We start from the raw sequence: 27968 nt of genomic DNA, 5'->3' as shown, positions 1-27968 counted from the left end.
TAGGGCATTGCTTACCTATGCATCAGTTTTCTTAGAAACCATAGCTTGCCCATGCATTCCACAGAAAACCTAACTAGTAGGGTGATAGTTATAAGCATTCGGTGAAATCTGTAATTTCACTTTGGATTCTGTGTGAATATTGCTTTGCAATAATGGAAAACTCAAGTTGACCCTTTTTGTTGAATATCATATTAGTTTTATTAATGCATAAATGTTTAAAGTTGAAATATTTGCCAATGTATTAAGAGCAACAAGCAATATCTTTGAAAATATTAGCTTGTTTTATGCAGAATAAGATAATTTGAAGAGTTTTTAATACAGTATGAATAACTCACTCACTTTATAGTCTCAGAAATTTGAATAAGATATATAATAATGATGTGGAAACAAGAAATTAATTTGTACAAAATGTGCTAAAGGATTGTGAGGAGAGACCTGTGTGCTTGCAACCCCACCTCGCTCAGTGCCTTACAATGTGAGAAGCAATTTATATTTTTTGGAAGACCCTATTGCTTTGAAAAGAGAGATTGAGCCTTCTCCTGTAATGTAGACTTTGTTAAAGGTCTCAGCTATCTCATTTTCTTATGGTAGTTTACTTTAGAGACCTGCACGTACAGTGGGTCCCATGGGCAGAACTCAGCTCTGTGTCCAGATATCTATCCATTCCCTGTGGTGTGTGTGCCCGGTGCAGTCAGCCAAAGGATGGAGTAGGACACACACCACTCTTTTGAGGTGATTGCAGTTCTGCAAATTCAGTGGTAATACACTTCACTGACGAGTACATCTTCATGAAACAGCCAAGTTTCCTCGAAGTGTTCAAACAGATGCTATTTTTTGTCAGGACTTAATGTTCAGAATTTACTTTCCAAATAACACTAAAACTTTTCTTTCTGTTATGAAAGATTGACAGTGATAAGAAATGATTCTTTATCCCCTACATAATATTTCACTTTTTCATTTCACTTTTCACTATTCTCACCTACATTTCCCACCACTTTGAAGAAATTATTTTGTTAGGTAAAATTCTACTTGAAAATTCTAAGACTCAGCTAAGTCAGTTTACTTATAATGTATGAAGGAAGTTAAATTGTATCTCCTCGGATTCTTAGGAATCTGCTCACTTCCTTTTTTCTGTACAAGTCATTACTCTTTGTAAATGCTTACTGTTTCTTTAATTTCTACAATTCCAACAAAGATTTGGAACCACAATTAAATGAATCATATTGTAACTCGATTTGCGCTTATTTTGCCAATTTATATATGCATATCATTAAGAACATATAAAAGTGAATGCTCTAATTTACAATTCCAGATGAGGGCTTTGAAATTAAGGTGATGAAATGAGTCAGTTCAGAGACTTGTACTTACCATGCAAAGTGCCAGAGACAGTAACTAAAACAAAATTCAGTACTAAAAGTTAAAATAGGAAGTCTAGATTATTTGCTTGTCTCGCCCTTTCATTTATTTGTGACGTGCTCCTCTCCCAGCATTCCTTGTGATTTTTCATTTCTCTGTCTTAACAAAGCCATCTGTATACAGCAGCTTGCTGTGTATGCTGAGTAGAATTAAGTATTTTCTCTAGACTCTTACAGTTTCCTTTATGTGGATATGTTATAGATATAAAAATTAATTTTAAAAATTTCAAGTCCCCAACCTGCCTACCACCTACGACGTATCAACTCCTCATCACTTTTTGTGTTTCCTTCATTTTCTTGCAGGTTTTGTTTATGAACTGTCTCATCCCATTAGACATATTTCTCTTGCTGCCTCTTTGTGATCAATCTGGATTATAGATTTTGAGGAAGGATCTCATGAGTTTTTCTCAGATGTCTTGTATTACAGTGGAACTAAACAGTGCTGATAGATGGCCTTTTGAGATAACTGAATAGTGATTCATGTTTCCAGGGAAATGTTTAATGCAGCACCCTGGATTCAACTTCAAAGCAGAATATATCTTGCGATTATTTTTAAAGTTTTGTTTGAAAAAATTAGAATACATATAATTGCTTAAATGGAAAGGTCCATATGTACATGTACCTGAGCATTCTGACCAGGGTATGTTTTATATCTAATAACATTACTTTTTACATTGGTTTAATCTTATGAGATAATGTATAAATTTTAGAGTTAGACTTGGGTTAAGGTAACAACAATTTTACTGTCTGCCAGCTTGTGACCTTGGTGTTTTAGTTTCCTAGGGCTGCTGTGATAAAGTACCACAACTAGTTGGCTTAAAACCACAGACATTTATCCCCTCCCAGTTCTGGGGGTGAGGAGTCCCAAATGAAAGTGTCTGCAGGGTTAGGCTCCTCTCAAGGCTCTAAGAAAGAACCTCTTCCTAGCTAGCTTCTGGTGGTTGCTGGTAATCTTTGGCATTTCTTGTGTAACTCCAGAAGGCCAGTGACATCTCTAAGTCCCCTCAGTGAACTTTTGGCTCAGAAATGGTCTAACTCATAATGATCTTGTGATTCTAGAGCAGTCGGCATTCTCCCACCTGTGTTGCATTATGGCAGAACTAAACAGTGACAGACAGATGGCTTTTTGTAATAATGAGCTACTGAGTTGTATTTCAAGGACAACATTTAATGCAGTGTCCTGAGTTTAGATTTAAAGCAGAGTATAAAAATATTTAAACATTTATTTTTAAAAATTGGAAAAAAGCATAGTCTGGATAATGGAGTCCCCAAAATTCAGTTTGAATTGGCCTATTTACTTTGGTTAAATAATGAATAGATTTCCCTTTCAGTTGGTCCTGTTGAAACAGAATCATAAAATGGCTTTGATGTGACTTACCCAACAGGAAAATGAAATGAGTATTTGTATTTTATCTCTGTTCCAAGACGCCAAAGAAAACAATAGGTGAATGGTTTGAAATTTATGCTTTGTTTACCTATCCCTCGTCCTTCGGTTTTTAGATCTGCTTGAAGCTGTAGAAGAAATCCTTCCCAGCCTCCCAGAAGATATCAGTGTTTGGGGGGTAAGAGATTCTGTTCCACAAGGTGTAATTTCACTCAAAGAAAAACTGACTACAGCATCTGACAAGCCAGTGCCACACAGCCACCATGCTGTCTCAAACCTCAAGTCTCCTTCTCTTTATATTTTTACCTCTGGAACAACAGGTATGATTCATTTTTTTCTTAAGACCTAAAAAGAAAGCAACAGTGTTGGGCAAATTTCTGCCATGAGTAGTGGCATTAACTTGAACTTGGTCTAACTTTAACTTGGCAAGTCACCACATGCACTTACTTGGTTGTTGTCTTCAAGTTTAATGGCACCAAGAGCAAAGGACTATCCGAAGACTTGACCAGCTTTTTTGGCAAGATCTTTGCTAGCGTCTCTGTTCCTTAGATTCCTGACATATAAAAATGAAGTGATTAGTTTAAATAGTTTCTAATTATCCTGCTGGATTTAAGTATACTTTAAAACAGTTTTTTTTCTATTCTGTGTAAAATGTTAAATCCTAAACACACTCCAGCTATAGCTGCAATTTAAGCTCCTAGAGCTGGCTCTCCTTGGGGTGATAGGAATATGTGACAAACAGGAAGTGGTGAAGGTATTGCAGGTTTGGGAGAAAATGCAAAATAGAATCAAGTAACTAAACTTTCCCTTTTTTAGGTAAATCATAACAACACCACCAAAAAATAATGAAACTGCTTAAGAAGTCAATAGAAATGTTAATCAATTTTTAGGAAAAACTGAATGGTATTTTATAGGCTAAAGAAACTTTTGTAATTAGTTTGACGATGACTGGGGGTTTGAATGAGACATATTAAAAGTATTCTGTTACTAATTTCTTGTGCTCAGGCAGTATTGTAAGCAAAACTACTATTGCATAAATAAAAGGTTTTTTACTTTTTTTTCCCTTCCCTCCCTCCCTCCCTCCTTCTCTCCCTCCCTCCCTGTCTTTTCTTTGCCTTTCTTTTCTTTCTATTTGGAGCCTAACAATGATCTCTTTTAAACTAGAAAGCAGACTATATTTTTTACTATGTTTATAAAGCCTTGATAAATGTACTGGAAAATGCTAATATGTACCAAGTTGTCAGCATAAATTCAGTCTGACTTTGGACTTTGAAAGAGGCAATGAAATTCTAGAAATGATAAACTTAGAAAAATTCCAGCAGAAGGTACTTAACCAGTTTATCTTTGTGACTGTTTCCTTGTGAAAAGTAGAAAGTGACTCAGGTCTTTAGAACAGTCTTCACCACTCCCCCTCCTGGGGAGCCTCCTCCCCGCCCAAAGAGAGCAGGCCGGAGCAGACTATGGCCAGCGTTTGTTCTTCAAGATTAAAACCAGGACGTTTTATACATTTGCGCAACAGGCTGAAAGCAAAAGCATTACTATTCTTTTCATTTGATATTTATTTGTATTGAAATTATAAGCACAGAGGTGAAAAATTCTAATAATTTTAGAAGCTTTAGAGAAAAGCATTCGGCCTACCCCCTTATATCCCCTTTCCCAAACCAATTACATTTAGTACTTTTGGATCTTTCTTTTTATAATCACCTCCATATGTCTAAATAGAATCAGTATCTTACTAGACACTTAACAGGTGCATACTAAAAAGTATCTACTGATTTGCCACATAGGAAGTTGAGGATTTTGTCTTCTTTTATCACCACTCTCTTCCACTCATTTCTTTCTGTCTTGTGTAGTCACTTTCTCTCCTCTAGCATCACACTAATATTGTTTCATCATAAATTTTGACTAGATTGGTATCAGTATCATAACTTAGTAAACACTATTTCTAGCTGAGCTCTACAGTATAACAAAAGTATATTTCCTTTCACATAAAACGCCCTCCGACCTGGAATTGATCACTGTTTTTGCTTGCTTGCTTAGTTTCCTATACACCTATAACTGGTTCATGGTCACCCCTTTGTCAAAAAGATAACTCACCTTTGAAACTGAAAAGATAATCTATATTTTATCAAGGCCGTGTTTTGGCCACCTCTTTCCCAGAGTCTTCCTGCCTCTATTTCAGTCTTGACCAGTTACTCTCTTATAGTCCTGGGTTCATTCTTCACTGTCTTCCTGGGAATTAATTCCCTTCAACTCTTTTTTCTGATCCTCTAATTCCTAAATCCTCAATTTGTTTCCTGCTTTACTTTTCATTTTATCATCGCCCTGCTTTCAGCAGCTGTCTGATAAAGAGCGTTTGGGAGGTACGTTTAAGTCCTCACATGTCTGCAAATGCCTTTTTTTCCTACCCTTACTCTTAATTTGTATAGAATTCTAGGGTAAGAATTGATTTTTGTGCAGAAATTTGAAGGCGTGCTCCATTATCTCCTGACTTTCAGGATACACATTGAGAAGACTTCTTTCTGATTTCTTATCCTTTATATGCCAACTGCTATTCTTTTTCTTTCTCTGGGGGGATTTTTAGACTCTTTGGTGAGTTTTCATTAGTCTGTAACATCATGATGACTTGTACTGGGACTGGTCTTAGTCATCCTTTTTGCTGGGAAATTTGCAGGCCTGTTTGGTCTAGAAACTCGGGTCTTGCAATTCTAGTTACTTGAAAAATTCTTTTAACCCCCCATTCCCTTCTCTCTCCTCTTTCATTTCTGTTCCTTCTCCCCATTCCCTCCTTCTAGCGCACTCGCTCATTGGTCTATTCTTTTATCTTCAGGACTGTAACTTTCTGAAGATGGGACCTCCTGGACTAAATTATTAATTTTCTCTTTTTTTCTATCCCATTTTCCTTTTCTTGTCTTCTGAGTTACTTTCTGAGAGATTTATTTTCTAAGAACCCTTGTGTTCTCTGAATATTCCTCTTTTTGTTGTTGTTTTTTTGGTAGTGATATTTTATAGTCTCATATCTCTGTTGGCCTTGGTTAGGTAGCCTCAAGGATGTCTAGGAAAGACTAGACTTGATTTCTCTTACATATATGTGGTTTTCTTTTCTCCCAGGTCTACCAAAAGCAGCTGTGATTACTCAGCTACAGTCTTTAAAGGGCTCTGCTGGACTGTGGGCTTTTGGTTGTACGAGTGATGACATCATTTATATAACCCTTCCTCTGTATCATAGTTCAGGATCTCTCCTGGGAATTGGTGGATGTATTGAGTTAGGTAAGTTTTTATTTTCTATATTTATCAAAATGCCTAATAATTAGAACTTGTGTTTTTAAAGTTTGCAACTCTACCAGTAGAATTCAGAGTGATTGTGTGCACATTATGTAATTATACCATTTAATAAATTATGCAATTTATGAAAAGTACACAATTTCATAACATAATTAGTGTATCCCTGAAGTGGAAGGAGTAGCGCCCTGGGAATTTGGCCATGCAGACAGAGCTGGCTGTTGAGTGGGCTTTCTCCACGACGTCACCCATTTTTTAATAGTATACCCCCCACCTTCTTAAATGGTGGTAGGAACCTTTCAAGAGAGTGAATGTGGAAGCTGCTGTGACTCCTTGGAAGTCACAGAGATCATTTCACCTGCATTTTGTTGATCAAAGCAAGTCACAAGTCATTCCACTTTCAGAATTTGAAGGGTTGGAAAATAGACCCCATCTCTTGAAGGGAAGAGTAGCAAATTCACATTGCAAAGGTAAGTGCATAATAAGGATTGCTGAGGCTATCTTCCTAAACAGGGTGCCCCAGATTCCCAATAAGTACGTTGGTAATGCTTGTGACACAGTAGATTCCATTTATAAACATGCTGAGATTATGTGTCCATTACTAGCTAGTCCTGAAATAATATATAAACAGAGATCATTTACTACTATTTATATGTCCAAAGACTATAGTCGTTTTATAGAGTAGCTTATTCAGAATACGATCAGTGTCCACTGTAAGTAAAGATGAAGGCCAAAGTCTTAGGTTTTTTCCCTTTGGACACAGTAATGTGACTTCCAGTGTTGCTGAAGTCCGGTTCTAAAGTTAGGAACTTTTTGTTGGCGCTGTCTTACTAACTACCTTCCTCTCAGCCTCAGGCTATGGGCTGTAAGGTTAATGCTTTCAAATGAGCTTGATGTGAAAGTGATAAAGTGTTCTAGACAGAGCAGCAGCATGTGTGTTTTATGTTAATTCCGCCCTTGAATTTTTTACCCAGTGCCTCTTTTTGCCTTTTCTCATAGGAGCTACTTGTGTGTTAAAGAAGAAATTCTCAGCAAGCCAATTTTGGAATGACTGCAAAAAGTATAATGTGACTGTGTTTCAATATATTGGAGAAATTTGTCGCTACCTTTGCAAGCAACCTAAGGTAAGAGTAATCATTCTCATGGGAAAAAAGGTAATCCAGAAAGAAAAAGCATTGAGAGAAAAAGTAATTTTTGTTTGTTGTACTCCATCTTCTTCCAGAACATAGTTCAGCTGACTTACACAGATAGAATAACTTACCCCAAGATAAAATGAATATAAAACAAATCAGAGAAAATAAAAGAGAACTACCCAGGAATGTACTAATAATGTGCTTTATATTGTAGCAGAAAAAGACAGACCTGCAATCCAGCTTATTTCATGTTTACATTGCTTGAACTTTCTGTATACATGCTGCATCTGATTATGAAGTGAGATGCATGTTATGTTTACAGGAAGCAATTATTCTAAGGTCAAATTAAATAACCTTTTTAAATGCTGTTTTAAAAAAACTAATGACAATGATTATACTTGTTTTTCTATTTTTTTCCTTTGAATAAGTGATTATATTAGAATATCTTTTTATATGGTTTTGCTTTTAATGTAAAAAGAAATTTTGCTTTGATTTACACTTGTCTTCCCACCTAAAGCAGTCATTTCCACGTAGTTGATCAGTTGCCCCTTTCTGAAAGGAAACAGGCAAAGAGAGTTGCAGCAACCTGAAATTTGTCTTTATTAGTTCGTTTGCTTTTTTGCCCTCAAAAGTTATATTTCTTTTCCTGGTCTCATTTGTGTTTCATGATGCTTATTTTTTAACTGTCTGGTTTTCCAAACATTCTTGAGGATACAAAGAAGTGACTCAGTAATCAAATGAACCCCACCCCTTGGAGAATGGTGATAGAGAATGCTTCCCTGTAGGGACGGCCTGGCCTGCCCTGGGCCTCTGAGAAATACCTTTCCTAGACCAGGGCATCTCTCACTCACCACCTTTGCCATCACACCAGCTTAAGTATGGAAGGTGGGCTGGAGTGTCTTCTCTGGTTGGCTAAAATAAGGAATCCTTCCTTTACCCAGAGCACAGCTGACACTAGACTGGAGGCATTTAAATAAAACTTTATTAAAGCTATGGAATTATGCAAGGGAAATAAATGCAGAAAAGTATGTGAAACTGGATCATCTTATTTACAAAATGCTTTTATTTATCTTAAGCTTAGAGCTTACCAGGGAGAGACCGCCTGTCTAACTATCCTGACCTACCTCCTGTGGCAGAAGCCATCCTGATTCTTTTTGTTTGGTTAGGAGTGCCTCAAATAGCTACAAATTTCCTAGATCCGTAGCTAAGCCAGGGACTCCCAGAGAAATGTTTTGGGTTTGTTTCACCTTTATTCTCTCCTGGGAGACAACCAATATCAGGATTGTGGTTTTACCTGAAGAGTCCCAGTGGAAGTTATAATGCTACAACCTGGCATATTTTCTCTTCTGGCTTTCATGGTATTGTTTGGTAATAGGATATCTGGACTAAGTTAATTTAAGGAGTTATTGTCCTCCAGTAAGATAAAAGCCATGGTACATAGCAGGCACCATCTAATGAGCTCCGTGGCCTTTCGAGCTGTTCCCCCAGCCACTCCTATTTCCTCTCATCCTTTGATAGAAACATTAACTTTTGCAAGGTCCTTTGCTCACTAAGTAGTTCTTGAATGGTTGGTTGCGTGCATTTATTATTGTCCTAAAGTTTCACTGTCTTAAATAATGCTGCAATTCGTATCTTCCTGCAATATGGCCAGTATAAGGGTCTTAGCAGTGAAGGTAGTCAGCGGACATGGGTATTTTGGTGATTTTTGTGGAATATTTTCAGATTGCTTTTCAAAGTGATTCAGAACCTCAGCAATGTGGAAATGTGCCTCCTGCACATCTAATGCCAGTATAAATAGTGCTCTTCCAGTTCTACTGGAGAACTAAACACTCCCTCAAAAGTCTCTGAAGGAAGGAGAGCAGGGAAAATAGGCCAGTCCTCATGGCCCACCCTTTCAAATAGGGTGGATGAAACCCAACTTGCCTGGGGTTCTATAATATTTTATTTTAACAAAGAATGCCTTGGGTTGGTTTTTTTTTAAAAGAATGGAGAAAAGATTATTTAATTTTATTTATAAATTTATAGACTAGAAATGTCTTTATTAAGATTACTGGCAAGGTGGAATAGTGTTCTTCTAGCTGAATTTCCCCTTTAAAATGTCTCTTCTGAGTCTTTTAATCATTTATCTCTTTGGCTAGTAATGTTTTATCCATTTGAGCTCTAATTTCATATAATAAAGGTATTAATAGTTTGTCATTGTCTACAAATCTTTTTTTAAGGTGTTTTTAAATTTTTTTATGAACTAAAATCTCTTTTTCACCTCTGAATTTGTAATGCACAAAGTTAATTAAATATTTTAATTCTAAGCTAAAGTTCTTTGAAGGAAAGACAGTGTTCTGGAAATAATTTCTAAGCACTTACTTGTAGGCACATTGCAGAGGAGCAAAAGGAAATAAATATAACTTAGCCTAAAGGAAAGCTTAATCATTTTTCTGAACAGAAATGCATTATATTACCTAATCTCCTCTGTTGATCTCACACAAAACGGGTACAAACAGTTCTTGGCATTAAAGGTTAGGAAAAGGAGAGTCATTCTGCTATGACATTGCAGCCCTTCGCAATCTTCCTCTTTGCTGTCCAGTATTCATTCCTTTCCGTGAGCTTCTAGGAAGGGGTCGTGTCTGCTGTGCAGCCAGAACAGCAGTGGATTCAGGTAGGGCCAGAGAGTGAACAAGTGATGTGGTCCACACCCTCAAAGAGTTAAAATTGAATATCTCATAAGCCATGCTGTGAATTCCGATAGATATTTATTTAAAATAAATGCTTAAGTAAAAGAAAGTAAAACCACCCATTATCTAAATATATCCAGATTCATTGTCAATCTCAGGGTAAGTAATATATTCCAAAGGAGATTACCTGCAAGCAGGATCGTAGTCTGAGCTGAGTGTTAATATGTAGTTGCATAAAAATGCCCTAGGATTGGCTTTCCCTGGCAGAAAGTGTTTATCCACTCCCCACCCAATCCCGACTATTTCTCTTTTTCAAAGCTCCAGTTGCAAAAGTTCCTTTGGCATAAACATTGGATGTGCCTCAAACTGCTGGAAGCAGCACTGTCCTTTTAAAAAAAAAGCCAAAGTAATGGCTCCTCTTAGGCATGGAGCAATGAGGTAATTTTTCTCTTCCCCCAAGCCTAGGAGAGCAGCTCTTCCCAACTTTTCAGTCTTCCAAGTTCTCTACATTATTGAAGCAACACCATACAATTTCTGATTGGATCTAGTTTTATATTTTTTTTAATATTAATGCTGCATTTAATATGATAGGTGAGGAACATGGTAGAACTCTAGATATCAGTGATCTTCTGGGGGATCTGCTACATAGTACATCTTGTTTAAATAACTCTGCCTAAGGCAGTCGACGGTTAGTCATAACTAGGGGATATATCTAGAGATAGGATCATATGTGTTACTCATTCAGTCATTCAAGTAATATTGTTGATTTGGGTATACGGGGCACACAAAACAAATAAGACCCCTTTTCTCATGGAACTGACACTCTAGTATGGAGAGAGAGAAAATAAACCAGCAAAGACATGAAGAAAAGTAATTACAGACAATGACAAGTATTATGAAGCAATAAAACAAGTTGAGATGATAGAGAATATGAGTGGTGGAAGTGGGACATTGCTAATTAGAATGAGTGGTCAGGGAAGACTTCACTGAAATGGTCACTTATGAGATGAGGAACTGATATGACAAGTGGGATCCAGCCATGGAAAAGCCGGGGGATTGCAGTTGTCACAGAACGAGCTGAAGGCGAAGCCCACCAAGGACACAGCCTGAATGTCTGAAGGGAAGGGGAGTGTGGCTGGGCCATCCACGGACCAGATCTTACAGGACTTTGTAGACCAGAGAGAAATCTGAAGTTTACTTCCATCAAAGCATTTGTGAAAGGATAAAAGCAAATTGTAAAAAGCTATACCAATTTGGGGTCTATTGTGAAGGGAAGATAACAGGGCATGTTAGTTCAGGGATAGGGAGTGAAGGAGCAGATAAAATCAGGAGTAGATCCCAGGTATTTGGTTCAAACATCTAGGTAAATTGTGAACCATTTGAAGAGATAAGGAAGGCTCAGCTTTGAGGAATGGAATTCAGTTCCTTTTGGACCTGTTAGGTTTGGAATGTAATTAGGCACCCAAGTGAAGAAGTAAAATAGGCAGTTGGATGTACAAATCAGGAGCCCAAGGAGTACAGAGGACAGGGTCTAAATAACAAACTGATGCACATGTGTGATGCCTGCTTTTCAAGTTAATATCATACTTTATCATTTAGGCTATATATTTGTCTATAGCTTTTAATGGGGACCACCTACATTTTTCCATTCTCAAGGCATAACCTATACCTTTTAATACACATTTTTTCTGTAAATTATATCCCTTTTCTTCATTCTATTTTCTTAAAAGCTAAGAGATTCACTGCGAGCCAGAAAGTATCCTTATGATTCTGGATACTTTCATTAGGGTTTATTAAAACTTTGACAAAATGAATTTCACTTAACTCCCATTATGGAAAGAGAGACATTTTAAAGCACCTGGATATTCGATAAATATTTATTAAATACTGTTTGTTAAAAACTGTAAAAATTATACTAAATTTTTCACTTGTGATTTTTAGACACCCCTGCAGTGAACTCCTGAGTGTTTGCTGGGTTTGACAGCACTGTGAGATTTTTTTTTAAGACTTCATTTTGGAAAGACTTTATTTCATTTTCTCCAATAAAAGCCCACCATTTCTTTCAAGGTTTAAGAGTTTTCCTTGTTATATTTTTCCTTGTCATACTTAGATGAGATGTGGGCATGAGGAAGATGTTAACAGTGCCAGAGAATAAAATTCCAATGATGTTGACTTGACCTAGATCTCTTGAACTTGTTTGTTTTACCAATTATGTTTTATTTTTTTATTTTTTTCCTTTTTATTGCACCTATTGGCGTGAAAATGGTTAACAAAATTATACAGGTTTCAGGTGCACAGTTCCACAACACATCATCTGTACACTCTGTTGCATGTTCACCACCCCAAGTCAAATCTCCTTCCATCACAATTTATTCCCCCATACTCTTCTCTACCTCCCCCACCCCTGCTTCCCCCAGCAGTAGCCACACTGTTGTCCCTGTCCATGAGTTTTTTCTCTTTTTTTCTTTATTGCTCAATCCCTCCAGACCCTCAGTCTCCCCAGCCCCCACCCCCTGCCCCTGGACAGCTGTCGGCCTGCTCTCTATCTATGACTCTTACTCTATTTTGCTTGTAGGTTTCATTATTCCACATATGAGTGAAATCATAAGGTACTTGTCTTTCTCTGACTAGCTTATTTCATTTAGCAGAATGCTCTCCAGGTTCTTCCATGCTGTCACAAAGGGTAAGGTTTCCTTTTTTTTTTTTTAATGGCTGAGTAGTATTCCATTGTGTAAATGTGCCACAGCTTTTCTATACACTACTGATGGACACTTGAGCAACTCCTAAATCTTGGCTATTGTAAATAACGTTGCAATGAACATGAGGGGCATATATTCTTTCAAATTAGTGTTTTGGATTTCTTCAGATAAATTCCCAGAAGTGGGATCACTGGGTCATAAGGCAGTTCCATTTTTAATTTGTTGAGGTAACTCCATACTGCTTTCCATAGTGGCTGCACCAGTCTGCATTCCCACCAACAGTGCACAAGGGATCCCTTTTCTCCACACCCTCGCCAGCACTTGTTGTCTGTTGATTTGTTGATGGCAGCCATTCTAGTAGCTATGAGGTGATACCTCATTGTAGTTTTAATTTGCATCTCTCTGATGATTAATGACATCTGTATGCCCTCTGTGGAGAACTGTTTATTCAGGTCGTTTGCCCTTTTTTTTTTTTATTGGATTCTTTGGGCGGGGGGGGGGTTGGTGTTGAGTTTTATGAAGTTTGGATATTAACCACTTATCAGATGTATCACTAGTGAATATGTTCTCATATTCACTATGAGAATCCAGTGGGTTGTCTTTTCATTTTGCTAATGGTTTCCTCTGCTGTGCAAAAGCTTTTTAGTTTGAAGTGGTCCCATTTATTTATTTTTCCTTTTGTTTCCTTGCACGAAAAGATATATCAGAAAAAAAATATTGCTATGAGAAATGCCTAAGATTTTACTGCCTATGTTTTCTTCAAAGATTGTTTTGTTTTGTTTTGATTTTTAAATCCTCACCTGAGGATATTTTTTCCATTGCTCTTTAGAGAGAGTGGAAGGGAGAGAGAGAGAGAGAGACATCGATTGACTGCCTCCTGCATGAGCCTCGACCTGGGTTGAGCCTGCAACCAAGGTACATGCCCTTGGCCAGAATTGAACCCAGGACCCTTCAGTCCACAGGCCAGTGCTCTAACCACTGAGCAAGACCAGTAGGGTTAGGATTTTTATGTTTTTCTAAAATTTGTGTCTTTATTCCATTTTGAGTTTATTCTTGTGTATGGTGTTAGAAGGGGCTCTAGTTTCATTTTTTTTGCACGTGTCTGTTCAATTTTCCCAACGTCATTTACTGAATAGACTGTCTTTACCCCATTGTATGTGTTTGCTTCCTTTGTCAAATATTTGATTATAAGGATGTGGGTTTATTTCTGGGTTCTCTGTTCTGTTCCATTGATCTATATGTCTGTTTTTATGCCAGTACCATGCTGTTTTCATTACTATGGCCTACTACGGCTTTGCAGTATAGTTTGATACCTCAGCTAGCATGATTCCTCCAATATTCTTCTTTTAATTTATTGATTTGAGAGAAGCATCACTTTGTTGTTCCACTTATGTATGCATTCATTGGTTGCTTCTTGTATGTGCCTTGACCAGAGATGGAACCTTTTCCATGTGATTTTTAATCCTTACCCAAGGATATGTTTTTCTTGATTTTTAGAGAGGAGGGAAAAGAGAATGAGCAAGATAGAAACATCAATGTGAGAGAGAAACACAGATCAGTTGCCTCCTGTATGCACCCCCAACTGGGAATTGAACCCGCAAAGTTTTGGTGTATGGGACGATGCTCTGACCAACTGAGCCACCCAGCCAGGACAAGAATAATATTTTTTAATTAGTACAAACTTTAATTGTTATTAAGATTTGCTGATTTAGAGAGGTTAAAGATGGCTGCAGACTGAGTGAAAGCTACACTGACACTGTCCTGGGACCAAACTGGAATTACAACTAAAATATAGAAAAATCATCCTGAATAATCAAATGCAACTGAAGACTAGCTAGAGAAAACCCTCATAACCAAGGAGGAAAAGTGGAGACTGCATACAAGCTGGTAGCAAGTGCAGAGGTGCAAGAGGGATGGCTGGGCTCCCACAGGCAGCAACTGAAGGTCCAGAGGGGTATCTCAGCTGTGGGGGGTTCCCACTGAGGACTCTGGGGCCTAAACCCCAGGCTGGGCTTCCCGGCCAAGAGCACCAGAACTGAGAAAGGTGCCCACATAACATCTGGCTGTGAAAAGCATCCAGGTTTCTGTCTGCCAAGGAGAGATGGCTGGAAATGCAGGCACCCTCTTAAAGAGCCAATACACCAAGTTTAGTGTGCAGCTACTCACCTAGGGCACCAGCATAGAGAGGATAGAGTGGACTGGAGCTGTGTGAGGAGAACCTAGGGTTGTAGGCTCTGGAGATTGAGATCAGAAGGCACCTATCTGGATTCCTCTGCCAAGTCATTCCCCCGTACTGCAGAGAACATCTTTCTCAGACGGACAATTTGCTGTTTTTGCCTTGGGGGGGGAAGCAATTACCCCACCCTGCTGGAAAACCTCTGGCCCTACCCAGAGGAGTTTCTATATCCTGAGGCTCATTAATAGACTGATAACAACCTGCTGCCCCACCCTGTGGAGTTTCTACAGCCTGAGGCTCATTAAGAGAATCAGATTAATCAGCCTGCAAGCAGAGGCAGACCTCAGGAGTGCTTTGAGTCTTTGCCTGATCTGCTTCTGGACCTGGGCCTTGGAAAAGTAGACTTTGGTGTGCATCTTAGTCCTGTCCAAATGCACCCAGCCCCAATAGAGGGGACCTCAAGCTGAGGGTTGTTGATAGCTCCAAACAGGGTACTCAAGGCCAGTCACAAACTGCGTTTGACATTGGCCTGCACCAGAGACCCTCCAAAAAGAGTCCTAGCAGATCTTCCTAATACATAGAAACAAGCACAAACAGGCAGCCAAAATGGGGAGACAAAATAATAAGCCCTAAATGAAAGAACAAGAAAAGTCTCCAGAAAAAGAACTAAATGAAATGGAGATAAGCAATCTATCAGATATAGAGTTCAGAATACTGATTGTAAGGATGCTCAACAGCATGAAAAAAGATATGGAAACTGTGAAGGAAATTAAGAATGACAGAGCAGAAATAAAGAATACATTGCCAGGCCGGGTGTGGTTTAGCAGTTGAGCATTGACCTAGGATCCAGGTGATCAGGGTTCGATTCCCAGTCAGTGCACATGCCCGGGTTGTGGGCTAGGCAACTGATCAATGACTCTCTCATCATTTATGTTTCTGTCTCTCTCTCTCCCTCTCCTTTCCTCTCTCCGAAATCAATAAAGATATATTAAAAAAAAAAAAAAAAAAAGAATACATTGGAAGGAATAAACATCAGATTAGAGGAATCTGAGGACTGCATCAGTGAAATAGAAGACAGGGTAGAAAAAAATCAATCAGAGGTCCAAGAAGAAAAAGCAATTAAAAAACGGGGACAGTTGAAGGGAGCTGTGGGACAACATGAAATGTAACAACATTCACATCATAGGAGTGCCAGAGGAGGTAGAAAGTAAGCAAGGGTTAGAGAATTTGTTTGAAGAAATAATGGCAGAAAACTCCCCTAACCTGGTGAAGGAAAAAGTCACACAAGTTCAGGAGGCACAGAGTCCCAAGCAAGAAGAATCCAAAGAGGCCCATGCCCAGACACATCATAATTAAAATGCCAAGAATTCAAGACAAAGAGTCTTAAAGGAAGCTAGAGAAAAGCAATCTGTTACCTACAAAGGAGTTCCCATAAGGCTATCAGCGGGCTTCTCATCAGAGACTCCACAGGCCAGAAGGGAATGGCATGAAGTATTCAAGGTAATGCAAAACAAGGATCTGAAACCAAGACTACTCTATCCAGCAAGTCTATCATTCAAAATAGATGATGAAATAAAGAGCTTCCCAGATCAAAAAAAGGCTAAAGGAGTTTATCACCACCAAACCAACATTGCAGGAAATGTTAAAGGAACTGCTGTAATTTGAAGTAGAAATAGAAAGAAAGAGGAACATAGGCATAAAGAATTAAATGGCAATAGATAAGTATCTATCAGTAATAACCTTAAGTGTAAATGGAGCAAATGCTCCAATAAAAAGACATAGGGTGGTTGAATGGATAAGAAACATGATCCAAATATATGCTGTCCAGAAGAGACCCACCTCAAAACAAAAAACTCACACAGGATGAGAGTCAAGGAATGGAAAAAAGTTCTCCATGCAAATGGAAATGAAAAAAAAAGCTGGGGTAGCAATACTCAAATCAGACAAAATAGGCTTCAAAATGAAGACCATAATGAGAGACAAGAAAGATCACTAGGTAATACTAAAGGGATCAATCCAACAACAGTATATAACCCTGATAAACATATATGCACCCAATAATATAGGAGCACCTAAATTTATAAAAAACCTTCTAGAGGACTTTAAGGGAAAGATCGACATCAAGACAGTCACACTAGGGGACTTTAACACCCCACTGATTTCACTGGATAGGTCTTCCAGACAAAAAAACCAACAAGGAAACAGTGACCCTAAATGACACCCTAGATTACATGGATTTAATTGCCATTAACAGAACATTCCACCCCAAAGCTGCAGAATATATATTCTTCTCAAGGGCACATCAGTAGATGAGTGGATAAAAAAGCTGTGGTACATTTACACCATGGAATACTATGCAGCTGTAAGAAAGAAGGATCCCTTATCCTTTGGGACAGCATGGAGGGAACTGGAGAGTATTATGCTAAGTGAAATAAGCCAGTCAGAGAAAGACAAGTACCACATGATCTCACTCACATGTGGAATGTAATAAACAAATAAACTGATGAACAAAATAGCTCCAGAGACGTAGAAGCACAGAACAGACAGGGATCTCAGAGGGAAGGTGGGGGTGGGGGATGGGTGTGGAGAGATTAATCAAAGAACTTACATGTCTATGAGCATAACCCATGGACACAGACACTGGTCTGGGGAAGGCCTGGGGTTGGAGTGGATGCGGGGTTGAGGGGATCAACGGGGGAAAAAAAGGGGACATCTGTAATACTTTCAACAAAAAAGATAAATTTTTTCAAAAAAAGAAAATTTATTATTTTTTAAAAAAAAAGAAAAGGAAAAAAGAACAAGAAATTATAAAAAAAATTTTTTAAAAAAATTTGCTGATTTAGTTTTATTGCCATTTTCTTCTCTGCAGCACTTAAAACAATTGATTCATCTCCAAGACCTAGTTGTTTTAAGATATTTATACATTTTTTTAATTATTTTTCCCCCAAATATTTGAAGCATATTAACATATGGTTGAGAAGAATCACCTCTATTTTTTATTATTATATTTTTTTTTATCCTCACCTGAGGATATTTTTTTCATTGCTTTTTCAGAGAGAGAGAGAGAGAGAGAGAGAAACATCATGTGAGACACATTGGTTGGTTGCCTCCTGCAGGCTGGAATCGAACCCGGGACCCTTCAGTCGGAGGGCCAACGCTCTTACCACTGAGACAAACCTGCTAGGGCTCACCTCTCTTTTAAAACCCAGTTTCCCTTAAATAAATCAAAGATGTGTTTAATATTCTCGTACTAGATATGAAAGCGTTTAGAAAAGTTGGCAAGGTTCCAGATCCTTTTTTTCTCCGCTCAGAAAATGCAAATATAGAAATATGAGGGACTAAGATAAGAAATAGCTATTAGCAATATAAATGCTAGTAGAATCAGAAGGAAATTAATAAATATTTTGGGAGACTTTAGAACAGTATGTATATTAAAGGCTTTTAATAAGTGCTAATTTAAATACATAATGATTCATAGTTCATGGGTAAGGTACATATAAAATATACATGTCTCTTTCTGTCTACCTGCTTACAATTAATGCTGTCATTTCCACTAAGAATACAAGCGTCTCTTATTTATTAAATGTCCCAACAAAAGTAGCTTTATGTAACTTTTATGTAGAAAGTCATCAGATCGTACATTGACTGTGGAATCAAAAGACACAGCTTCAATTTCAAACTCTTGTTGTATGACTTTCTGTTTGTCACTTTTCCCTTTGAGCCATAGTTCCTGTCTTTACATAAAACTGGTAACAGTACCTTCTAATTTGGCCCTTGATTCTCCCAATCCAGTTAAGAGATACATGTGGGGGAAAAAAGTAAACTATGAAGCCCAATGGAAATGGAAGGGTTTTAGAGTTAAACAGAATGTAGTAATATTTTCCATGAATGTCACTATAAAATTGGAGTAATTTTTGTGGGTGTTGAAAAATAATTGGTCTTTGACTAATAAAAAATCATACAACATTGATTATAAAAGTCAATTTAAATAGATCAGGATAATTTAGAAATACAACTTTAATGATACTGAATTATTAACAATTTAATGATATTATACTTGTCATAAATAAAAACACTGGGTATAAGAATATAAAATCAGAAACCCTGAAAATATTGCGCCTGTTTCTTCTTGGTTTATATACTGTTGGGACTATAAATGGGGTATGTTAGGTTTCCCTACATTCCATATTGATTCAACATTTTAAAATTTACATCCAAGATTATTTATTTTATTATTTATTTGCTATGTTTCACATGACCTATTCCTTTAATAGTCTGTTCCTGACGTCCTTGCTATGGATATACAAAATCACTGTCAGAAATGGTCACTATTTGTCCTAAAGTGAGGACTTACCAGCAAATACAAGAATCTTCAGCAAATGATTAATGACTAGAATTTTCCAATAGATCATTTTGTTCCCAACAGGAAAAAAATAGCTATTAATTTAGATTTTAAAAGATCAAGGATCTAAGTCCAACCTTTGCATTAATCCACCATGTGACATCAGGCAAGTCATTTATCTCTTTGTCCCTTGGAGTTGGGGAGCTTGAAATTCAAGCCTAGCCCAGCCGAGCGTGGCTCAGCGGTTGAGCGTCAACCTAGGGTCCAGGCGATCAGGGTTCGATTCCCGGTCAGGGCACATGCCCGGGTTGCAGGCTGCAGCTGATCACTGACTCTCTCGTCATTGATGTTTCTATCCCTCTCTCTCCCTCTCCTTTCCTCTCTCTGAAGTCAATAAAGATATATTAAAAAAAAAAAAAAAGAAAGGAATTCAAGCCTAAATTCCATGTCTTCCAAGCTTTGTGATCTTGAGCAAATTATCTTGCTTTTCTGAGCAACCCTGGCCCCAGTTTTTTCATCTATAAAATGAATATAATAATAGTTACATCCAGAATTGATATAAGGATTAATGAGTTAAGTATAGAAATTCACATGGAAACAGACTGACCACAATGGTAGGGCCTTCTCCCAACAGGCCTCACAAGGTGGGTTTCATCTTAGTGCATATGCCGAAGCTGAAGACAGTGTTCCACCTGACAGGTTCACAACTCCATCCAGTCAGTACATGTGTTTAGATTAGACTCAGTAAAGCAGGCTTAAAAATGCCTGTTTATAGCTTTAAATTGTCTCCATTGCTGGATCTTCTGCAGTATTTCTGATCTCTAAATGCTGGAGTGCCTGGGACTCACAATCAAACCTTTTCTCTTTTCTCTCATCTCTCCTTCCCTGAACATGTTCCTGATTGCAGATACCTTCTACAACTTACCTCTCAAATTTGTATCTCCAGTCCTGTCTTCTCCCTTGATTTCAAGTTTTATATGTCTAGATTCCTACATGATACCTCCTTAGAAATCTAATTGGCATCTTATGTCAAAAATGGCCAAAGCCTAACTTTTTACCACCTCCTTCAACAAAATGTGCTCCTTGCCATTTTGACCATCTCAGTTCATGACAACCCCATTCTTCCAGGTATTCAGTCACAAAAACTCTGGAATCTCCCTTGAAATTTCTTTTTCTCACATCCCCCTGTCTAATCCATGAGCACATTTTACAGATTCTACTTTCAAATATATCCACAGTCAAACCCCAGCTACCTACTGCTCTCATCTAAGTGAGCACTACTTCCTGCCTAAAATTTTAGCAATATAGCCTCTTCCTAACTCCACTTTTGTCCTCTTAAATTCTACCCTGAATAGCAACTGATATAATTCTATTATCATGAAAGTCAGATTATGTTACTTCACCACTCAGATCCCTAGATGGTTTACTTGCAAGAAAATCCTAATTCGCTCAGCATGAACCACTCAGCTCCCCTGCTGGGACCTCCCCGACCCTCAGCCCCTACCCCGCACAGTACTCCTTGTTCACGCCGCTGCAGCCCCACCCACCGCCTTGCTTTCCCTTCAATGCACCAGGACTCTCCGTTTCCCCCACTGAATGTTCCCCCAGATATTTGCATGGCTCACTCCCCAACCCACTCACAGGATCTTCTGACATCCTGTTTGTATTTAGTGTTATTTTGTACCTGTTCTGTAATACCTGCTTGGCTTGCTATCAATATATATTTTAATGTATATTAGTGGCTGTGAAGGAAGCAAACTGTTGAAATGTATAGTTACTGTTCTGGGGTATGTTGGTGTGACAGGTGTGTGTGTATAATTATCAATGAGTTTTAAGAAGAAGAGGTCTTATATTAAGTAGAATCAAGATGGAAAAATTACAATCCCTAACATGTGTTGTTATATATTTTAGATGATCCTTTTGGAATTAGACCATACTTTTGTTTTGGGCATTAAGCAGCTAGTTTTCCAGGGTTGAAGGCAGAAATGACTTGCCTGTTTGTTTTCACTATGAATTTATGTTTCTTTTCTGTCTCTCCATCTGTTAACAAACAGTATAGTCTTTGTTTACTGAGAAATCAAAGTTGATACAAATTACCTGTATTTAAACAGGAATTCCAGAGTTTTAACTTTTCATAGGAATGTAAAGAGGCCATTCAGCGTGGGTGTGTTCCAGATTCTCTGAGTAGGATTAAGCACATGTTCTGGAAGAAAGAGACTTTGTTTCTAGGAGGGCATTGTTAGAGGCCTGCTATCTCTGGCCACTGAATAAATCTGTGACCGGGTAGGAGGTAACTATAGTTCAGTCACTACCTTACATATAGCAGGTCAAGAGACACTGCTGGAAAAACAAGTCCCGAAGAAGGTTTTGAAGAAACAAGAGCCTTGGTTCAAAGGTGTGGCTCTTTTACTGGTACAGTCACATCAGTTTGATGCATGGCACTGAAAGCCAGAAGGAAATTGGTCAGGTGAAATGCAAGATTTGGAGCAATATTAAGAGCTGTGAACCGTTCAGCAAATTCTCTTAAATTCCAAATGGGTTTTTAAATGGCTGAAGATGAATTGAGTACTTTCTGTATCTTGTAAAATGGCTTACTTTATATGTGTGGGGGAGTGTGTCAACATTTAAATACTAACTACTGAATTAGAAACTCGTGTTTTGATTGCTTCCTATTACTGAAATCACGAGGAAAATAGAGCATGAGCTTTTAAGGGTTTTTTAAAGCTGGTTTTTCTTCCTACTCGCCTTCTTTTCTTTCTTTCCTTCCTTCCTTTCTTCCTTCTCCCACTCCCTCCCTCCCTTTCTTTTTTTTTTTAAATTTAATTTATTGTTGCGAGTACTATAGATGTCCCCCATTTTCCTCCCTTTGCGGCCCTGCACCCATTCTCCCACCGCACCCCAGGCCTTCACCTGTCTGTTGCCTGTGTCCGTGGGCAATGCATATGTGCATGTAAGTTCTTTGGTTAATCTCTTCCCTCCCTCCTTCCTGCCTTCCCTCTGAGACCTGTCAGTCTATTTCCTGTTTCCATGTCTGTGGTCCTATCTTGTTCGTCAGTTTATTTCCCTCCCTTTCTTTCTTCCTTTCACAGGTGGATTGTGAATGTCTGTTGTGCACCAGGCTTTGTCCAAGGCAGTTGGTACAGCAGAGGACAGAACAGGCAACAGCCCCTGGCCACACAGTGCTCACATTTTAACGTGTTCAGATCCTGTCTATTTGGCATGTGACCGTGGACCTGAACTTCATTCTCTCAATGTGCAAAATGGGGATAATGCTTCTTATTTTATGGGGTATCGTGGTGATTGAAAAGAGATAAAACCTGGACATGGAGCTCAACCATATTCACTCCCTTTGCTTCTCCTGATCTGGCTGCAAACATTTTTCTTGTTCCTGTCCCACACTCTGGATTTCTGTATTGCTCTCTTTCTTGATCTCTCTCTCTACCTCAATTTCTGTTTCTGTGTCTTTCGGTTTGCATGGGTCTCTTTCTGTGTGTCACAATATGTGTGCCTCTGTGTGCAACTGTGTCTACATGTTTGGATGTCTCTATGGGTTCGGCTCTCTCTTTCTCATAGTTATATGGAAATCATATAATCATGTTTTTAAAGGATAAGAGGTAACAGCTTAGAGCAGTGCTCAGAATGTAATATGTAAATAAAGTAGAATAGTATATGGTTCTATATATAGTGTGGTTATAACTTTTTATGTGTATACATATGGACATATAAAAGAATTAATGTTGGTGTGGTAGGATTACAGCTTTTTTATGTACTTTCCAAATTTTCTATCATGTGCATACATTTCAACATAGAGGAGATATAAATTCCCCTTTTCCCCACAACACTAAATAATGAGTCAGTTAATCTTTTCTCATACCCTTTAAAACATGATCTTCTGGATTTTCTTTTAAAGGAGAGGAAAATAGAATAAAAATAACTTGAGAGTTAAATAGATGAAGTTTCTATTTCTTGACAAAGGCCTTATCTTAGTTTTAATAATTTGATTTTCTATACCAATTAAATCATTTTGGATGAATGTTTATTCTTACTTAGTAAGCTTATGTAGCCATAGCCCACACAGGTTAAAGTCTATGGAACTTGGTTTATAAACCACCTTCTTACTGGTTTCCAGAGCATGCCAACACATTTTATAAATAATAATACTTGCTAAAACTCATCTCTGACCTGAAAAGCATCCAACAGTTTTGCCATATTAAAGAGTGTTCTCTGTTCAAGTAGAATGAGTCCTAAAATTTGCAACACTGGTGTTTTATATAGGAAAATGGCAGTGGAAAGTCCAAGAGCTAGTTCCTGCCAGGTAGGCAATACCTGACATGCCCATAGGTGGGAACCAGGGCAGGCTGCCCAGAGTTGTATTTAGTGGTAGAAAAAAATCCTCTGTCTTGAAAGGAGCTGCTGTTACCTGAGTGAGTTTTTTTCTCTATCTACAAAATATTTAACTTAAAGCTCATTGATGTGGGCCCAAGCCTACAACAGCAAGTCAGACTGTTATTTCCAATGTATTCACAGTCTTAGCTGTCTCTTATTTTATTTTTCAATTTAATTTTTATTTTATCAAATTAGTTTTTACAGTTTAAAAAAATCCAGTAGCACTCTCAAGATAAACAGTACTTTCCTGCTTTCAGTTCTGTAGTGGCTATAATTCACTGTGGAAATCCCACCAGCAGTGCACAAGGGTTCCCTTTTCCCCACGTCCTCTCTAACACTTGGTATTTCTTGTATAGTGCTTATTGAATTTAGAATAAAATATAGTTCTAGTTTTTCTTTTAATTCCAAAATTTGATCTAGAAGTAAAAATATGAGAACATTGCACATTCAAAAATATAATAGTTACAAGTAGTAATCATAACATATGCAAGCCAAATATTACAGTGGTTAGATGACCTCAGTTTATTGTTTACTCTATGCTAGGCGCTGGGCTTAACTGTATACTGCAGTGTGTAAGTGAGGTAGGTATTATTATCAGTTTTTGCAGATGGATAAACTGAGAATCAGAATAGTACCCAACCTCTTGTTCAAAGTTTTATAGACAACAAGTGATAGAGTTGAGAGTGCAAACTCAAGTATATTTATAATTTTTTTAAAAGTAATGCTTTTTTTTCTGAAATATGCTTTCTTCTTTACCTTATCTCTACCAAAATAAGGCTTCAATAAGCTGGAGTTTAGAAAGAGTTTTTCCCACATGTGGGGAAATAAAGCTGCATTACTCTGGGCCAGGTTAATTTCGTTAGCTGTTGGACACTGTTCTGCAACAGACTTACATGATATTTTTTTACTTTCCTTCCATTATTGCATATATGCAACCCGTAGATATTTACCATTAAAGTAATAGAAATGAAAGAAAGAATTGGGAACTAGGATTAATAAGTTACGAGGAAAATCTTTTCTTCTAACAGAAAGAAGGAGAAAAGGATCATCGGGTGCGTTTGGCAGTTGGAAATGGTGTACGGAGTGATGTATGGAGAGAATTTTTAGACAGATTTGGAAATATTAAGATGTGTGAGCTTTATGGAGCTACCGAAGGAAACATTTGTTTCATGAATCACACTGGGAAAATTGGAGCAGTCGGGAGAACAAATTTCTTTTACAAAGTAAGTACCATGTTTTCTTTACAAAAGAAATATTTTGAGACCTGCTGACCTCTCTTCTAGCTTTGTGCTTGTGTGTTATGGTAAATATTATCAGGTGTGTTGCCCTGGCTGGCATGGCTTAGTGGTTAGAGTGTCAGCCTGCACACCAGAGGGTCTCAGGTTAGGGTTATGGGTTCTGTTGCCAGCCAGGGCCCATACCTGGGTTCCAGGTCCGATCCCCACCTGTGGTCAGGGTGCATGAGGGTCTATGTGTCTCTGTCGAGTCGATATTTCTCTTTCTCTCCCTTTCTCTCCCTCTCCTCCTAACTTCCACTCTCTCTAAAATCAATGGAAAAAATATCCTCATTCCTCAGGTGAGGATAAATATATAATCACATGTGGTTTTTAAGTTGAGAACTTCTATAAATAAAGTAGTGGCCTCTAGATGAACTCTAGGGCTGTAGGTTATTAAAACCTCAGCCTCCTATGTCTTCCCTCAATCATATAAGGATAATGATACCTAATTCTTTTGTTCAGTTTTCAAATTTAATGATGTAAGTATAAACAGCAAGCATAGATCCTGACATATGTTCATTTGACTCCATTTTCTTTGAGTATTTTCAGTGCACTATTTCTATTTACCTTTCATTTTTATATCATTCAAAACTTAGGTATAGGCTTCTAATATATACTTTCTTTAAAAACTATATCAAGGTACCACTAAAATCTTCAAAGCAGACAAAAAAAATCACCTTCTTAAGAGTAAAAGACTTATAGCTGATTTCTCAATAGCAACCATGGAAGACGAAAGATAGTAGACATACATCTTCAACTGACTTGGAGAAAATAATTTGTATAATATTTTTAAAGAATAAAATTTAAAATAAAGAAATAGTCTCAAAAATTTTATAACCTCAAGAGAAAATAAATTCAGAATCATAGTTGGATATTTTATTTATAGTTCTTTCAATACTTGATAGAACAAACAAAAAAACTTCAATGATGTAGAATATTTGAATAATACAATAAACAAACTACTTAAACTAATGGACATATATAGGACACCACATCTAAAAACTGCAGAATATCCATTGTTTTCAAGCGCTTATAAAAATTCACAAAGATTACCGTGCCACTTAGGGAATTCCAGCAAAATTCAAAAGATTGAATTTATATGGATTATGTTCTCTGACAACAGTTTAATTAAGGTAAAATTACATTTTTTAAATGACAGCTAGATTGTCTCCTATATATTTGGAAATAAAACATCTCTAAATTTTTATGAGTTAACAAAAAAGCAGGAATTAGAAAATAATTTTAGCTGAATCATAATGAAAATTTGGCATTGTATAATTTGTACACTCAGGGAAGAACAGGTGAAAATTAGAGGGCTAAATATCCATTTCTATAAAGTTAATTTAAAAAAAAAAACAAATTCAAAGAAATAAAAGGAAGGATATAATAAAAAGCATAAATTTAAAAAATAGTAAAGAAACATTTAGTATCAAAGAGGTAAAAATATGATGTAAACTGAAACTAATGCAAAATAATATTGAATGTATACTGTAATTGAAAAATAAAAAGGAGATATAAAATATAATTTTTAAAAAGTAAAAATATAGCCCTGGTTGGTGTGGCTCAGTGGTTGAGGAGGCAACCAGTCAGTGTGCCTCACATCGACATTTCTCTCTCTTTCCCTCTCTCCCTCCTTCCCTCCCTCCCTCTTCTCCCTTCCTCCCTCCTCCCTTTCCACTTTCTCTGAAAAGCAATGGAAAAAATATCCTCTGGTGAGGATTAACAAAACAAAACAAAAAAAATTGATTCAAAGCTTATATAAATTGCCCTAATGTTTGGAACCTAAAGAAGGTGCAAACTATTTTATAATGCATTCTTTGGGATTTTAAGGGTCTTATCATGTCAGAAATGTGTTTGCATTCTAAACAAAAGTAATTTGGGGAAAGTAAGTGCTGATATTGCTGTTTTACATTCCTTACAGTTAATTTTCTCAATTCATTGAACTGATTCCATTAAAAATTGGTATTTATATTAAAAGCTCCTTTAGTGAAGCTGAGTCATTCCAAAGTAATCATCCCGTAGGAGTACAATGAAGAATATTTGTATTTTTATTACTGGCTTGACTTCATTTTAATTTTCTAATACCTTAAATTCCCTGTCAGACTATAATAATGTCAGTAATGCAGGAAGTCATGATTGTCTACAATTTATTTAGAAAACATCTGATTTTCAATTCATTTTAGGTTTTACTCAGTTTGGAAATGAAAGAGAAAAAAAAGTACCAAATATCATATGAATTCTGTCTTTTATCATTCATTTACATATTGTTCTGTTACGTAGCAGGCAATCAGAAAAAAACTGGACCAATAAGTGTTTCATAATTATATAGGGGGATTTGATCAGTGTGTCTCAAAAGTTTAGGAGGCTTACACTTACTGTCTGGGAGGGGAATCAGCCTCTAAACAGAGACAGGATTTTATTAGTGAAGGAAAAAGATAAGGCAGCAACATCGTATTCCTATGATGCAAATGTCCTCCTTGCGCTACACTCACTGTTTAAACACATGAGCCTGAAGGGATATGTGTCCCATGTGTGCTCCCAAAGCAAACAATATAGAGAATTTGGTGACAGTTCATTTGAGAAACAAACCCAAATAGAAGTTATGAACTGCCTTCTTTTCTACACCTGGGGATAATATTTGGGAAGGAACAAACATGAAACCCCTAGAGGAAATAAAACTTGAAAGGGAGGGGGAAGATGAATCTAAATAAAAGGCAGCCAAAAAAATATGGATGCACATCAAAATAATAAGTCCTCCAAGGTGGCCAGGAAATATTTAGAAAAACGATTTCCCATAGGTTCAAAAATTGCAGTAATATTCTCTTTAAAAATAAGAACTCAAAGGAGAGGAAAGTACAAGGAAAACAGATTAACAGAAGGAGTTGGAAAGTAGACATGCTCAGCTCAAAAAATAAATTAATACAGGAAAAAATGAAAATATTACAGAGATTCACACCACATTAAAGGACTTAAACATTGTTAGGGAGCAAGATGGATGGGACTAAGGGGTTACATAAACAATAGAAAGAATATGCATGTAATAATATAAAATAAATTACAAAGATAGATTTCAAAAACAGACAATGACCTGACATATTCTTAATTGGTGTTCCTGGGGAAAAAAATCAAAGAGATAAAAATTATTTGAAACCTAATAGAAGAAAATGTCCTTAAAATAAAGATTTGACTCATTAGCAAAAGAGCA

General features: G+C 37.3%; 1 protein-coding gene across 3 annotated transcripts in view; it reads left to right on the top strand.

Moving 5' to 3' along the window:
- The window catches only part of SLC27A6 (solute carrier family 27 member 6), a 51898-nt gene that overhangs the window by 11313 nt on the left and 12617 nt on the right, over window positions 1-27968 (top strand). For 2 of the 3 annotated variants that reach the window (XM_081132849.1, XM_081132850.1), the window contains exons 2-5: window positions 2916-3119; window positions 5911-6069; window positions 7081-7205; window positions 24515-24709. In XM_081132849.1, coding sequence (XP_080988975.1) covers window positions 2916-3119; window positions 5911-6069; window positions 7081-7205; window positions 24515-24709 — 683 coding nt within the window. The remainder of the gene's footprint in view (window positions 1-2915; window positions 3120-5910; window positions 6070-7080; window positions 7206-24514; window positions 24710-27968) is intronic. The other variant, XM_081132851.1, reaches the window with a different exon arrangement.

This window comes from Miniopterus schreibersii (genome assembly GCF_964146895.1).
Source record: "Miniopterus schreibersii genome assembly, chromosome: 3".
In the NCBI taxonomy this organism is placed as follows: Eukaryota; Metazoa; Chordata; class Mammalia; order Chiroptera; family Miniopteridae; genus Miniopterus; species Miniopterus schreibersii.
This window is presented reverse-complemented; position numbering and strand designations above follow the sequence as displayed.